Raw genomic sequence first — 16,109 nt, forward strand, 5'->3', positions numbered from 1 at the left:
TATCAGAAAACACACTTTTAAAGCAGATGAAACCTATCCAGAAGTGGCGAAACGTCGTAAATCTTCGCGATAAAAGACACAAATACTTAAATGGAATGATTATTGTGTTCCCATGCATTGTCATTTGGCGTTGTATTCTTCCACGATGACCTGTGCGCCCACGGAGGCTCTTTATCTCGCTAATCCATAACACGTGGCAGCTCGACCCGCTGACACAGGTGCATTCAGCGTGAAGGACTTCTCCTTTTTGTTTGTTTCCCCGTGGAAAGGCATTTGTCACGAGTGTGTTTGCAGCGCTGTCGTCTTTAATTGCCCTTTTCCTTTTCCACTTCTACTGGCCTTGAACTCCTCTTCTGCTCTTAAACGCGTAAAAAAAAAAACCCAAAAAAACAAAACAAAACAAAAACAAAAACGAACGGGACATAAGTGCAGCAGCACCAAATATCGAGGATAATCATGCTAAATTTGGTTGTTTGGTTTGCACCACGACCAAGTGAATAGTCTGCCTGATGAGCTCTATAAATGACAATAAAAGGATACTTATGTGGCGTTGCGTTTGGCACTAAGTGGAGGAGGTGGGCCGGGCTGACTCAACTTCTCACTCCAGCCCAGAAAGACCGTTAGTCCCCTTGCAGCTCAATCTCCGAGGACGCAATTTGGTGCCTGGAGACCGAGGCGAATGCGTCCATTTGATTGGGCGAGCAACATGAAGCGGCGCCACGGACCGGGAGAATGTGGCCTTTATATGAGCCCCAAATGGCTGCAAACACAAGCGGAGGGATGAAGACGCACGCCGAGAGAAGAAGCGTCTGCGGTGCCGTGCGTCGCACTGGCGTCCCACATCCTGTCGAAAAGGTATGGAATGCGCTGCTGCAAATGTGGCGCAAACAATGCGGATTAAAAACGATGCTATATTCCCAAACTGGTCCAGGATAAAGCGCCCAGAAGCAGCAGCCCACTCACGGTTTATGTGGCGCTGCCCTGCAACATTGAGCAAGGTTGGCAAGGTGAATTTAACTTCTTTGCGAACCCCACTTTGCCCTTTCCGAGCTCAAATAAAACAATGGTTACACACTCTATTTTTTTTTAAGCCTTTCCAACAATTGCATGGGACGATTTAGAAGACTGCGCCACAAGAGAGAGCGACTCACTCGGCTCACAGGTAAGAAGGAAATCTCAATTTTATAACCACTTTCCCCCCCCCCTCCACGTGGCTAATGACACGTTTTGCACCTATAGAAGAGGTAAAACAAAATCAGGTGTCAGATCTGCAGTTGCGCATCACTCCCAGCCTGTTAATGTTTGACAAGCTGCGCCGGAATCCGGCACAAATAGCGTTGTGTAAGTCAGGCTACCGCAGGAGTTCTTTTGTCCTATTGTCCTGAACGCATCACACGCATCCTCTGAGCCATGATTGCTCGCGTGTCCGTAAAGCAACACTGTGCTCCTGCCTGGTGGCCCTGGTGGGACCCTCAGGTAGAAAGATGATGATTTCCCTGAGTTTTTTCTTGTCGCACATTTGAAACATGCATGTTCTTCGTATGAAGTGGATTTTTTCCTCTCCCTCCCAACAGGTGAATGAATCTGATGGAGATGAGCGAGACTTTGGGGATTTTGCACTGGATTTTATGGCGGGTAAGCGCAAACGAACAAATGCAATTTTCTAGAAACTGCATGTGAATACCAAAAAGCTAAACTGATGATCAACAAAAAGGTTGTAGACTTTATGAAATTGTTGAAATGTAAAATGTGTGACTTTGAAGTTGTAATTAATTGTAAATTGGTCAAAAAATGTGGAATTTGAGGTAAATATGTAAAATATCTCTTAAATTTGGGAATTCTATCGTGAAAATCTGGGAATTTTACTGTTAAAAGTGTGGAATTTTGGGACTGTGTAAATTATTGTAATGTGGAAAATAGTTCCCAGATGTTCTGAATAAGTCAAACAGTGTGCGTGGCTTGAAGCAGTCAAGAAATGTGGAAGGAGGAGGTAAAGATTGAAAACATATTTTAAATTTGGGAATTTTATTCTGAACATTTGTTAATGGGAGTAGTTCCCGAGGTAGCCTAAATGCATTGAATAGTTTAAAGTTGGAACGAAAGAAGGCGGTAACTATGTAAAGTGTCTCTTAAATTTGGAATTCTATTGTGCAAATTTGGGAGTTTCACAATTTTGGGAACGTGAGAATTTTTGTAAAGTGGAAAATAGTTCCCAAGATGTTCTGAATGAGGTGACCAGGAATGTGGGATGGGAGAGATGGGGAACTTTTTTCTTGAACGTCTCACTCACTCGAGTGGGTTTATTGGAGCTGAAAAATGTGGAATTCTGGGAAAACTGGTACATTTTGGAATGTGGAAAGTCCTTATTCAGGTTTGAATTGGTTGAAGGTCTAAGTGAAGTTAGAATTCTTTGAATTGGTGGAGAAACATGGAAGGAGTAGAATGACAAATATCGGTGGAATAGCATATGTGTGAACACTCTAATTCAACCGTTGTCGGCTTTCACCGACAATTATTGAGACGCTGTTGTTCTGCCAGATTCTTCGGTCAATCTGGAGAGCAGCCTGTCCCCTGCAGAGCTGGTCCCCTTTCAGGGCTGCGTCATACCCCCCCTCACCCCTCAGCATGTCTTCTCTCCAGAGGACGGCCTCACGCTTCCCAATTCTTCCTGCGCACATGCCCAGGATGGTGCGCTTTGGACGGGCATCAGCATGTGTCAAGCCAGGATGGAATGTGCTATGGAAGTTAATCACGAGGTGAGTGGGCTCCAGTTGGTCCACCAGTTTGGACTGGTCTGTGTTAGCAGAGCTGTATTATGTCAGTATGCAAAGGTCCGAGACAATAATACTTTCAATTTGAGGCATTGAAGTGGTGTGGCCCAACGCGCTACATTATGTACTAAATCCCTGTAAACGCCCTATCAGTATGTGATAGGTGGACATTGGGAAACATGTTTAAGTCGCACACCATTTGCGTGATCTTTAAGTGGACTTTGTGCAACATATGACCATTTTACAATAATATATGATCACACTGTGTTTTCCAGCAGGTGCCCAACACTTTGCACAGAAGACAAAGTGACCCATCTGAAGAGAGGAACCTTCACCTGAGGCAGCTCGCGTGCCGAGCAAAGCTTCTGGCCTCTGTCCTGGAGGTGAGTGAGATATGTCAGTAGAAACAACACAACAGTGAAACCCCGTTCATCACAAAGGGGTACGCTCCAATAGGTGAAAATCCACGATATAGAGACCACATTAAAAAAAAAAAAAAAAAAAAACTTACTTACTTGGTGTAATGCGCTCACATGTGGGAAAGGAGAGCCACAGTCGCCGATACACGTTTCAGGCCGTTACTGAAAAAGTAAGACAAAGCACGTACACAGTTAGCACACACGCCCGCCGACGCTGCTGACGGCCGCAGCTCCCACCCAGACACTCACATGTAGACTCTGAGATGTCACATGCCACCCCACGAGGCCCCGCCTCTTAAAGGCACATGCATGTATACAGACACTACAATACAGTATTTACAGTATAGTCTACATATTTTATGCTTGCATTTAGTTTTTTGTGTGTTCAAAAAGTGTATTTTATTTTTAAATGTGGTCTCTTTATAGCACAGACGTTCACCTATTGTGGGTGGGTCTGGAACATATCCCCCTGTAGATGCATTCCACAAACGTGGGTAATGTAGAAGGTCGCGGTAGGTACCCCGTAGGGGTGAAATTAATTTTAAATGCATTCCACATGGTAGTTATGGTTTCTATCAGAGGGCCATTATGATGTTGAAATTTCAAAGATGATTTGAGATACGAGTGTGGTGATAGAATGAATTAAACTAGAATCCCAAGGCACCAGTGTACTACTGTTCAATTTATGATAAAACAGGATTTTGTGAGAAAAAAATGAAATTTAAATAACAAATCAATTTCGCAAGAATCATGACGTAGACAATGATTCGCTACAAAAAGCAATGTCCAGATCTGGCCCACGGGCCTTGAGTTTGTCACATTTGCTCTACATCATGGAGGAAGCATCATCTTTACATGTGGGTCTTCGTGTGTCCTTTATCAGAAACTAATGGCAGTCAGAGAGCCAGAAATCAACGAACCGGCGAGGCCTCGCGAAGGTCAATCCACGAGCCCCTGCAAGAGGCAGCGACTGAATGACAGATGCGAGTCCTCCGACTCCGTGGAGGAGATGCTGAGAGACGTCAGCACGCGCTGCAATGCCGTGCTGCACGCCACAACCGGCGGGAGGGCGCCACCACAGGATTCGGACACTGTCCCCATGTATGGGTCATTCCCGGGCCTGCAGACCTCCATATGCAAGGAAAGAAGCAGCGAGGTGGAAGAGGACATGTTGTCTTTCCGCACGTCTTTGAGAGAGCACAGCAGTATAAGGACACGTGTGTTCCCTCAAGGCCGGGCCTTCACCTCGGGCACCCGACAAGGAGGATACCGCTTCCGCTGGGTTCCCAACCACAGTTGAAAGCGCCAAAAAAAAAAAAAAAGAAAAGCACAACTGTAAAGGAAGTGTGGGTGGGCAAATAACGTTAATGCTTAACTTTTAATCTCCAGTGATATCGGTAAATGATTACATGATGTCTTCCTCAGGTAGCTTGAAAACTAATCACTCACAGGACATAACACTGCCTTAGCATTTGTTTACATTGTGATGCTGTTTACATACTTCCAATTGTAATTATCTCAAGTCATTTTGTCAACATTTGCATTGCTTTTTTGTTATTTTGCATTGCTTTTTTTGTTATTTTGTGGTTCGGAGAATCCACTTGAACGCCGGATGGGATTTTATTGTGAAACAAGGGACTTAGGAAATGTAAATAAATGATTTGTGTGCTAACTTTGCCTGTTTGAGCAGTAATACAAATGTAACCTGGTGACCTTCTCCAAGGAGAATTTGCTTCCTTTCCTTTTGTCTCTCAGTCATCTACATTGACTGTGTGGTCTGAGAAAAACCACTGTGTCATGATGTATTGCAGTCGACATCCTTCTTTATGTCCTTGTTTTTCACATTTTTCACATTTTCACAAGTGTAAAACCACGGGCCAGATCCACGTCATTTTAGGTGGCCTGTGAACGCTTGCCACAATTTTATCCATCCATCCATCCATCCATTTACTGAGCCGCTTCTCCTCACTGGGGTCGCGGGTGTGCCGGAGCCTATCCCAGCTAACATCGAGCAGGAGGCGGGGTACACCCTGAACTGGTTGCCAGCCAATCGCAGGGCACATACAAACAAACAACCATTCACATTCACACCTACGGTCAATTTACAGTTGTCAATTAACCTACCATGCATGTTTTTGGGATGTGGGAGGAAACTGGAGTGCCCGGAGAAAACCCACGCAGGCACGGGGAGAACACAGGCCAGTCGGCCACCGTGCCGCCACAATTTTAGTTATGCATTATATAATTATAATCATCAAATACAGGGGGGATTATTAGGGCTCCCACAAAAAAACATACATTGGTGCCTTGAGAAACGAATGACTTGACTTGTGCATTTTTCGAGATAAGAACAATTCTTCAAAACAGAGGCTACAAGCAGTTTATTGTCATTCTCAGTTGAGATTTATGTTCAAACTTAACACACAACCGAAAATTCTTCGTGTGTAACAACCACATGGCTTAGGTTTATGCAAACAAATAATCAAAAACGCCATTGTCTCTTTGTTACAACCCTTTAAGCAATGGATATTTGAACACAAACAATTGAGCAATGCACGTAGAAAGATATACATATAAAAATAAAATAAATATAACAATACTCATAGCCAAATATTCTTTATCCTCTGTGACGAATGACTAATATTACTACGGTTTACTGAGGAGTGACCGTCTCCATGTATAGCTGTGTCTGTATTATACTGCCCCCATGCGACCAATGCACACCCACCAGAAGAAGCGGCACTATTTCCATTGACTTGAAGCAAAAAATGTGGCAAAAACTGTTTCATTTCATTCATTATATTCTATGTAATTATTTTAAGTACAGCTTTAACACGGGTCAGTTGTTACACTTGCAATTGCTCCAATCAGGAACAAGTTAGGAATCACCTGATTCACCTTGCAGATGCTTAGTTTAGTCCTGAGTCCACGTGAAAAAGTAGTGCCATAAAGCAGACACAGCAAAACTATGGAGGGAAAACATAATTTTGAGGTAAAGAGAGCAAAAACAACAACTTTATTTTTGCTCAAAATTTTCATGTGATTACTTAGCCTGCTTTATAGTCGAACTCATCTAAGATATGTTGATTATGTGTCTGTTTAGCTATGTTTCATTCAGATTGTTTGTGGTATTGTTTTAGCTGTTAGCTGTAAGCCAAGCTAGCAATACCACTAATGCAGACAGGGACAGTTGTAACAAACCTGCCTGGGGTAAGTTGTAACGTTTCTAAAATGCTACAACAAGCTAAATTGGACTGGATGCATGAGTACAAATTTGATTTTTATTTCAAAACAAATGGCCATGCAATCCAGCCACATTTAAGGAATGTGAAAAGCTCTTCAAGCCACAAGCTTAGCTGCTGACTAAGCTTCAGCCCCAGTTATGAACCACGGCACTTTTCCAACAACATAAAAAGCCACAGTATCGAATGGAGAAACACTGACTTGGCTGAATTTTAGGCCAACTGTTTTTGGACCCTTAATAAAAGCCAGACAACAGAACTCTCTTTAGCAAAAAGGAAAAGGAAACAAACAGCAATACTTACTTACACAACTGTCAAGATGGCATTGAAGTCGAGCAGAAGATGAAACCTGAGAAAATGAAATGGAAAATAAGCTTCCGCCCAAATAATTAAAAAAACATAATGTTTGATTGTTGATCGTAGCTAGTGCACAGAGGCACGTTTAGTACAGTTTTATTACTATGCATATTCATAGTTTAGCATAGTTTAAGTCATGTACTTTCAAAAAACACAGTAAGTGTGTTTCAAAGATTTGTACAAAAAGCTCTCAGTATCTTTACTCATTGTCATGGCCTTATTTCATAAAGTTACATTTTACCCCAAGGTATGTCACAACTGATGTGGACTATGGGGTCAATTATAACATTTCACTCCTTGTATTTGAGATTAAGTCATGCATCTTCTGTTGGTGTAGGCATTTTCTATACCATTAATTAGCAGACACTTAAAGTTAGTTTGTGTAGCAGTTTGAACACCCTAGGCTAAAAGAGCTAAAAGTTAGCAACATAAATATCAAAAATCTCCCTATTATGTTCCTTATTGAAATATCTATCTATCTATCTATCTATCTATATATATATATATATATATATATATATATATATATATATATATATATATATATATATAGATAGATAGATAGATAGATAGATAGATAGATAGATATATATCTCAGAATCAGAATCATCTTTATTTGCAAAGTATGCCCAAAAAAAAATAACACACAAGGAATTTGTCTCCAGTAGTTGGAGCCGCTCTAGTACGACAACAGACAGTCAATTGACAGTTTTGAGACATAAAGACATTGACAAAAAAAAAAACAGTATATATATATATATATATATATATATATATATATATATATATATATATATATATATATATATATAAATATATATATAGTATTTAACTTGTATCTCAAGGCAGCACTGTATGAGTTAAGTGCTAAGAAGTGTAAGTGCCAAGCACTCTTGCCACACACACAGACTGTGAACAAACACGGTGGAGCTCAGCTTCTGGCTAACGGACATCGCGTTAAACTTTGTTAACTCATTTGAAACGGCTTCATGCAAACGTTAATATCAGTGCAGCGTGTGTGAGTGTGGGGTAGGGGGGTAGTGCCATCCAAAGGCAACTTCCAGCCTCTCTAGATGAATCTTAAGCAATAACAAATGCAATTGTGGTTTTTAGAGCATAATAAGTGACACTGTTCAAACTGTTACTGTTGCACTCATCTGCCTCCTACATTCCCTCACAAGAAGAGAAACGATTTTTGTCGCACTGCTTTTGCATTTTGTTCTCTTACTGTAGCAATTTAAACGTTAAATACAACTGAACTGTACTAACCAAAGTGTGTGTACTGGATTAATAAACAAGTAAAAGCCACTGTAACACACACAGTTTGAACATTTAATTCAGCGATTCTTTACGTACCAATAGTATGCGTACCAAATTTTGTGAAAAACTGTCATACAAACCCAATTCCAATGAATTTGGGACATTGTGTTAAACATAAATAAAAACAGAATACAATGATTTGCAAACCATGTTCAACCTATATTTAATTGAATACACGACAAAGACAGGATATTTAATGTTCAAACTGACAAACTTAATTTTTTTTAGTAAATAATCATTAACTTAGAATTTTATGGCTGCAACACGTTCCAAAAAAGCTGGGACAGGTGGCAAAAAAGACTAATGATGCTAATCAAACACCTGTTTGGAACATCCCACAGGTGAACAGGCTAATTGGGAACAGGATTGGGTATAAAAGGAGCTTCCCTGAATTGCTCAGTCATTCACCATCAAAGATGGGGCGAGGTTCACCTCTTTGTGAACAAGTGCGTGAGAAAATAGTCGAACAGTTCAAGGACAATGTTCCTCAACATACAATTGCAAGGAATTTAGGGATTTCATCATCTAGGGTCCATAATATCATTAAAAGGTTCAGAGAATCTGGAGAAATCACTGCATGTAAGCGGCAAGGCCGAAAACCAACATTGATATCCCGTGACCTTCGATCCCTCAGGCGCCACTGCATCAAAAAACGACATCAGTGTAAAGGATATCACTACATGGGCTCAGGAACACTTCAGAAAACCAATGTCAGTAAATACAGTTTGGCGCTACATCCGTAAGTGCAACTTGAAACTGCAACGCAAAAGCGATTTATCAACAACACCCAGAAACGCCGCCGGCTTCTCTGGGCCCGAGCTCATCTAAGATAGACTGATGCAAAGTGGAAAAGTATTCTGTGGTCCGACGAGTCCACATTTCAAATTGTTTTTAGAAATTGTGGACGTCGTGTCCTCCCGGCCAAAGAGGAAAAGAACCATCCGGACAGTTATGGATGCAAATTTCAAAAGCCAGCATCTGTGATGGTATGGGGCTGAGTTAGTGCCAGTGGCATGGGTAACTTACACATCTGTGAGGGCACCATTAACGCTGAAAGGTACATACAGGTTTTGGAGAAACATATGCTGCCATCCAAGCAACGTCTTTTTCATGTACCCCCCTGCTTATTTCAGCAAGACAATGCCAAACCACATTCTGCACGTGTTACAACAGCGTGGCTTCGTAGTAAAAGAGTGCGGGTACTAGACTGGCCTGCCTGCAGTCCAGACCTGTCTTCCATTGAAAATGTGTGGTGCATTATGAAGCGTAAAATACGACAACGGAGACCCCGGACTGTTGAACAGCTGAAGCTGTACATCAAACAAGAATGGGAAAGAATTCCACCTACAAAGCTTCAACAATTAGTGTCCTCAGTTCCAAAACGTTTATTGAATGTTGTTAAAAGAAAAGGTGATGTAACACAGTGGTAAACATGACTCTGTCCCAGCTTTTTTGGAACGTGTTGCAGCAATAAAATTCAAAGTTAATGATTATTTGCTAAAAACAATAAAGTTTATCAGTTTGAACATTAAATATCTTGTCTTTGTAGTGTATTTAATGAAATATAGGTCAAACATGATTTGCAAATCATTGTATTCTGTTTTTATTTATGTTTAACACAACGTCCCAACTTCATTGGAATTGGGGTTGGAGTTCATTCATCAAAATATTTTAAATGTTCCTCCATTATCCAAATCCTTATCAAGAACTTTAAATAAATGAAGTCGTCTTAATTAATGTGACCTTTGGGAATCCATCTGATGGCGTTTTACACACGACACAGTGTGTCAACGTGGGGTGGACAATGTCGGACCTCAGGTCAGGCACCTGTTTAAACTTCCCCCAACTGAGATTGTTTGCTTTAGGTCAGTGAAGGCAGCGCCGCGGCCCCTTGGCTACGCTCAAGTCACATTTTACAATGTAGCCGTCCGTGACACCCGTCAGCCTCAACGATGATGAGATGCTGACCCTGAGAGCGTTAAGACCTCAATGGGAAAGAATAATATAATTGCAATATAGTTTGAGACCTTTAATGTTTTATGTATTAAGATTCTTAAAGAAAAAAATGGCAATGTTTGTTTTTTATCTTCCAACATCCATCCATCCATTTTCTATAGCACTTCTTCTCTGAATGGGGAGGGAACTGGAGCCTATCTCAGTTGACTTTGAGTAACACAAACAACCATTCACACCTATGTACCATTTAGGCTTCAATTAATTAACATAACATGCGTATTTTTGGAATGTGAGAGGACCACACAGTACTTGTTTTTGGGGAATTGTGGCATATGATACCTCGATTCTATGGGATATTTCAATATTGTTTGCATAAAAAATAAAATAAAATAAAAAAATAATGTGCAGGCCCATTATTCATTATTTAGAATGCTTTATAATGAATCCATAAATTCCCTCATTGGCTTAACAAAGCATATCTATAGCGAACTATTAAATATGATTTTTCTCAATTGTTTGGAGTCACACAGGATCTATCTACCTACCTACCTACCGTGTCTACAGTCGCGCTCTCATTCTGTCTATCTATCACTCTGTCTATTATCTTTTGTTCCACCTACCTACAGTCACAATATTAGGTACACTAGCACATTCTGATGAGCCCCAATCCAAGATCTGCATGAAAAATTCAGCCATTGCAAAGATAATGAAGCTCAGTTTTAATTGCCACTGTCAGAGAGGTATTATAGTAATTTAACAATGTAGAAATGATCTGTTTATATCGTGTTTCTGCCTATGTCTATCAAGTAGCACACATCAAAACTGAACATTTGTAATGCCAGAATGTTTGATATACAGTTGTACCCAATATTGTGGCTATAGATAGGATGTATGGGCCTCAGATCAACAAGTAATTTGCATTTTAACTATCTAGAGCAGGGGTGTCAAACTCATTTTAGTGTGCGGGCCACATTCACCCCAATTAAATCTCAAGTGGGCCGGACAACAATATTTGTGGCTTAAAAATCCATAAATAACAACTATTGAAAAATATCCCTATTGTTTTGGTGCAAATAATTACAAGTCATTTCGGACAATATTCACATTTATTCATTATTATCTTGTTGCAAATCATGAGGATTCTGAAATTTTTAATCGAACATTATTCCAACAGTATTATGAATCAGTGAGTGTGCACCATTCCGCTATGCATCCTTTGTAAATGTATACATAAAAATTTAAGTTGTGGCATCGAAAAAAAGAAAAAAAAAGGTTCCAACAAACCTACCGCTTTTTAAGTGAAGCTTTCGACTGAAATTTTGTCATATTCAATGTCTTAAAACATTTCTACAAGAGGTATTTATTTTCACAGAATTGTAGTGTGAACATGGCACACCATTTTATATTTGTCTGCTCCTGAAACTTGGCATCGTTTGGCCTTCGCAAGTGCCTCAATGCCATTTAAGTGTTGTCAGTGCACCCTCCAGTGGACAATATTAACAACAAAAGTTACTTTTATTGAAAAATAGCAGTGAATGTGCTCTCCATCCCCGCGGGCCGGGTTGGACCCCCTGACGGGACGATTCTGGCCCGCGGGCCGTATGTTTGACACCGCTAGAATTCTCGCATTTGGCGCAGCTTGTCAGTGAAAAGCGGGAAGCTTCGAGCCGCGTGCACGGTCCACTTTAATGACCGCAAACGAATGTGTTTGTCACGGACAGCAGGTCGTGCAGTGCGGCCAGAGGGGACGGGCTTTTGTTTAGGCACATTTGGCCGCTTAAAGCTAACCCCAAACGGCGGGAAGGGGGAAAGTAAAATCTACTCACACAATTGGTTTCTAAGGAGACTCAAAGCAAACCCGCGAGGGAGTGTGCGAAGCAGCTTGAGTTCCGCGGGAAGCAATGACAGGAGAAAAGAAGGCCATCCAGCCATTGCAGCAGACCTGGGAAAGGATCACATAGAGTACAATTAGAATTCAATCAAAAAAATAATGAAAATAAACATGATGATGTAATGCTTACCAATTCAATTTTACTTTTATGCTTTACTATATTACTATTTATCAATTACAGTATAGTGATTGAAATGACTTAAATCATCATAATAATTAGCAAACACAAACACACTCATACAAATCCTAAAAAATGCGTTAAATATTATCATCATTGCGAATTCAAAAATTTACAGTATCAGTCAACAAAGGATATTGCATGGATAATTATAGATGTAAAAATAAAATGCTATTCACTTATTAAAATATATATTTATTATATTAGTATTTGTACATTGGATTGCAGTATGATTATTTAAGCATTCATAAAATGTGATCAATAATGATATTAATAATCATTAAAATGTATAAATACTAGTCTTTCAGTGCAGTACAAAGGTTGATTAATAAAATATTATATTTTATCATATTAATATTTATAAATTGTATTATATTGTGATTATTAAAAATGACAAGTACAATCAATAATAATCAGTGAATACACAAATAGACAAAATAAGTTAGTATTAGAAATTAACGAAAATATGTATTAAAATGCATTTAAATTTCGTATTCATTTTATCTAATTAAAACACTTAAATAATTGTCTTATTCATTCATTGTAAATAATACAAAATATTAGGACAAGCCTAAAGACAGAGTAAAATGAACACTTTGACCACATATATATTAATTTAGAATAATTTGTTAAATAAATGGTTAATTACAAATGAATTGTAAAATGATCGTTTTATATATGTCCGTCAAAAATCAAATGTGACCGCAGAGAACAAAAGTTTCCTCATCCATGCCCTGATGAAAAATTCTGTCAGAATATTTAAATTGGACTCTACAGTCAAACGTCAGTTGCGTCCTGCGCCACACCTGGCCTACAAACAGTTACTGAGTCTGACCTTACAAATCCTGCACTTGAGCTGCAGGCTCACTTTTTCTTAATTGAGGCACACACTTGGGGAAAAAAGTGCTCGTGCACGCCGCGGGCGGGCACATATGGAGGTGGCAGGTGGCAGGAGCGCGCACCCACTCCCGCCTTACAGCCCACTTAGCGCCACGGAAGCCGCGCCATGAGGCTTCCTGGTGGCACAATCCGAAGCTATTGTTCGAGCATAATGACTGGTTACTTCACCTCGTGCATACCATACTAATACATAAGTACACTACAGAAATATGCACAAATAAGTAAAAAAAATAAAACATAAATAACGGTTTTAATTGTTTTTTTAGCGAGGTTATTTAAATATAAAAAAATATGAAAATGAAAATATGTAGACATTTTAATATTAGATATGATGTTATATTAATACAAATAATATGCACTTACAATCACAGTTACGAATTGTTTTAGTGTGACTAGGTAAATAACTAAAAAAATGCAATAAAAAAATAGATAATTCAAAGACACAAAATACTACAATTTAGTTAACAAATCTTTTGATGTAATACCTTAAGTTCACTGATCTGACTTTGCATGAAAGTACAATACCATATAAATTCCTTTTGAATTCACATTTTCTACTAGTGATCTGAAGGAAATTGCAGTTCGTGGCAATATTATTAACTCATGCATTATATATAAATTGTAAATATTTCACTCTTAAGAAATACTTTTCAAAATTAGCGGCAGTAAAAAAATTCTCATCTCGAACACTTATCTGCCCTATCCTGCAAACAAAGCCCCCCTCTTCAAAAAAAAAAAAAAAAAAAAGGTGTGTGCAAACATTCAACTGACATCAAACTGGCCTTCAACTGACAGTTACTGTTTTTTCTTTAACTGTTGTGTCCATGTGTTACTAGTGGAAACAAAGACGCGGAGGGAACCCGAGCAGGAGAGGGCGCACTTATTTAAACACTCACACACACACAAAGAGAGAGAGAGAGGGGAAAAAAAACTGGCAATCACAAAGCACCGAGTTGCTTCCCGCTGCATTGTCCGCCTGGGAGGGGAGTGTTGTAGGGGGGTGGGGTGGTGTTACTATTTAGGAGTACGGGGTGTCCTGGAGAGGTAACACAACACATAACACACAACAGGGACAGAGGCAGAAGGTGGCGGCCATCCTCCTCGACCAGGCTAAGATGATGTGCTTATAGGAAACGACGAGGAGTCTGGAAGACAGGTAAACACTTTTAATGGGTGAGCGATTTAAATATGGGGAGACTAGTGCAAGACTATTTTCTTTTACTGTAGTCCCGTGGAGGAGATTATAAAAATACTTCTTGATAGACGATATTAATATAGGTTTATAAATATCAATATATTAAGAAGCAATATCAAATAAAATCAAAAGTTCTAAAAAAAAATGGATAAAATGAAAGACTTTAAAAAGGTGAAATTAGGTTAATCCTTTAGCAAATTGAAAAGAAAATGCAAATAATGTCTTTAAACAACTGTTATACACAACTTTAAAAAATAGGCCTACAAGTGACATGAGTTTTTATTAGCAGCAGATAAATGTTGTATTGGCTGTAAAAATGAATGTAAACAGGACAAGTTCTGCATGACAGTTTGCAAGTTGAAAGTTATGTGTAGATTTTAATAGTGTAGTCAGGAAGTAGAACTTAAATACATAGTCCAGCAAAAGTTGCATTATAAGAGATGCTACTGAGATTTTTTTTCCAACAAACGTTCTTCGCGTGTGCTGGCCACTATTTAATAGATCAGTGAACATTGCTTTCGGCAGTGCTTCGTCTCTTCCCAAATCCTGTATAGTGCTTGTAAAACGTTTACAATTCTGCCCCTATAGCCTCAAGAACATGAGACGGGCAATATTTGTTTTTAAGCAAGGAAATATGACTGACAATGACCTGTTACCAACTTGTTTGTTTCTCCTTGTATGCAAGACGATTCATTTTCTACATTTGCTGTGCATGTGCAGGGTAAGAACAGAAGAATAATGCAGACAGACGTGGCAAGAAAAAGGAGAAACCATCTTTTCCAGGTAATAATTCAAATCAAATCAGATAAAGCAAAATGGTTGTGTTGGTTCACTTTTTTTTTTTTTTTTTTTTCTCCACGTGAGCTGGTGGTGACAGTGTCCTGCTGCAGGCTGTCGTTTGATTGACAGCTGTCAGTTGCACTCCTCACTGCTGCCGAAACACACACACACACACACACACACGACTTGTGACTGGTTAGGAGGCAGTGTAATGTTAGCTGGTGTTTCTTGTCCAGCTCACACCGCACTGCTGCCTGAAAAGTTACACTTGTAAACAAAATGCCAGCTGTGTGCTGCTCGAGAGTTTTTCCCCCTAATGGTGCCTTGAGATATGATTGACCCAACTTAGGAGTTTTTTGAGATAAGAGCTATCGTTCATACGAATTTTATTTATTTTTTACTTGGGCTCACTTTGCAACAAGCTGCAGTTTGGCAGATATAAACAATTCTTCAAAGGGGCTTTGAATTGTTTATTGATGCTCCCAGTTTAAATTTAGGGAGAGAAAGAGAAGAGAATTACACCATGTGTGTTTGAAACAACCACAGAACTTTGCCTTCAGAAAATCCGCTAGCTTAATGCTAACACACAATGCAAAATGCCATAGATGGGCTAATGAATAGCATCAATGAGGCAGTGTTATAACTCTCTACACACAAAGACAACCGGGCTGTTGTTGCGCCGACAGCAGCCCCTTGCAAGTGTTTTGACTTTGTATTTGTGTGTTCGATTGTTTGTTCCGTTCAGTCAATGGCTTAAATGGAATCCGCGACCATGGCTCCCCTCGCCTACATGTGAGAGCATCGCAGTACCTTGAGTGCTCCACTACTTTTTCATTTTACTCGAGCGGTGGGGTATCCAAAGCTTGTTTGTATACTTCAAATTATGGCAAACAAAAACCAACGAATGATAGCTTGTAACTCGATAAAACTGCCTTATCTTGGCTTGAGATGGTTAGTTGTACAGTAATCCCGTGCATATTTGTGGTTCACTATTCACAAATGAACCTATTAGCGTTTTATTCTGTCGAACATGGTTGTGAAATTGCTTAAAATCTTAAGCGGTAAGTACTGAGAGTGTCTCCCCTGTTGTCACGACTGTG

General features: G+C 39.6%; 2 protein-coding genes and 1 long non-coding RNA gene across 7 annotated transcripts in view; 2 read left to right on the plus strand and 1 right to left on the minus strand.

The window, feature by feature from the left end:
• mcidas (multiciliate differentiation and DNA synthesis associated cell cycle protein) lies at positions 1–4,899 on the plus strand. Of its 4 annotated transcripts, none has more exons than XM_061767455.1 (7): positions 1–855; positions 932–998; positions 1,092–1,162; positions 1,575–1,635; positions 2,539–2,756; positions 3,047–3,154; positions 4,074–4,899. In XM_061767455.1, exons 1-7 carry the CDS (start codon positions 733–735, stop codon positions 4,488–4,490), a joined length of 1,065 nt encoding a protein of 354 aa, XP_061623439.1. In that variant the 5' UTR covers positions 1–732; the 3' UTR covers positions 4,491–4,899. The 4 variants fall into 4 exon arrangements, with proteins under 4 accessions (XP_061623439.1, XP_061623437.1, XP_061623438.1 ...); XM_061767453.1 differs by having other exon boundaries at positions 2–855; positions 932–1,007; XM_061767454.1 differs by having other exon boundaries at positions 2–855; positions 932–1,007; positions 3,050–3,154.
• Positions 4,349–16,109, minus strand: part of LOC133475089 (uncharacterized) — a 13,026-nt gene continuing 1,265 nt past the window's right edge. Inside the window, exons 2-4 of the long non-coding RNA XR_009787716.1 lie at positions 11,892–12,007; positions 6,736–6,781; positions 4,349–4,468 (exon numbers count right to left, since the gene is read on the minus strand). This is a non-coding gene — a long non-coding RNA (uncharacterized LOC133475089). The remainder of the gene's footprint in view (positions 4,469–6,735; positions 6,782–11,891; positions 12,008–16,109) is intronic.
• LOC133475084 (cell division cycle protein 20 homolog B-like) overlaps positions 14,061–16,109 on the plus strand; it is a 15,353-nt gene continuing 13,304 nt past the window's right edge. For both annotated transcript variants that reach the window (XM_061767451.1, XM_061767452.1), the window contains exons 1-2: positions 14,061–14,190; positions 14,950–15,012. In XM_061767451.1, coding sequence (XP_061623435.1) covers positions 14,968–15,012 — 45 coding nt within the window. In that variant the 5' untranslated portion in view covers positions 14,061–14,190; positions 14,950–14,967. The remainder of the gene's footprint in view (positions 14,191–14,949; positions 15,013–16,109) is intronic.

This window comes from Phyllopteryx taeniolatus, chromosome 3 (genome assembly GCF_024500385.1).
Source record: "Phyllopteryx taeniolatus isolate TA_2022b chromosome 3, UOR_Ptae_1.2, whole genome shotgun sequence".
Lineage (NCBI taxonomy): Eukaryota > Metazoa > Chordata > Actinopteri > Syngnathiformes > Syngnathidae > Phyllopteryx > Phyllopteryx taeniolatus.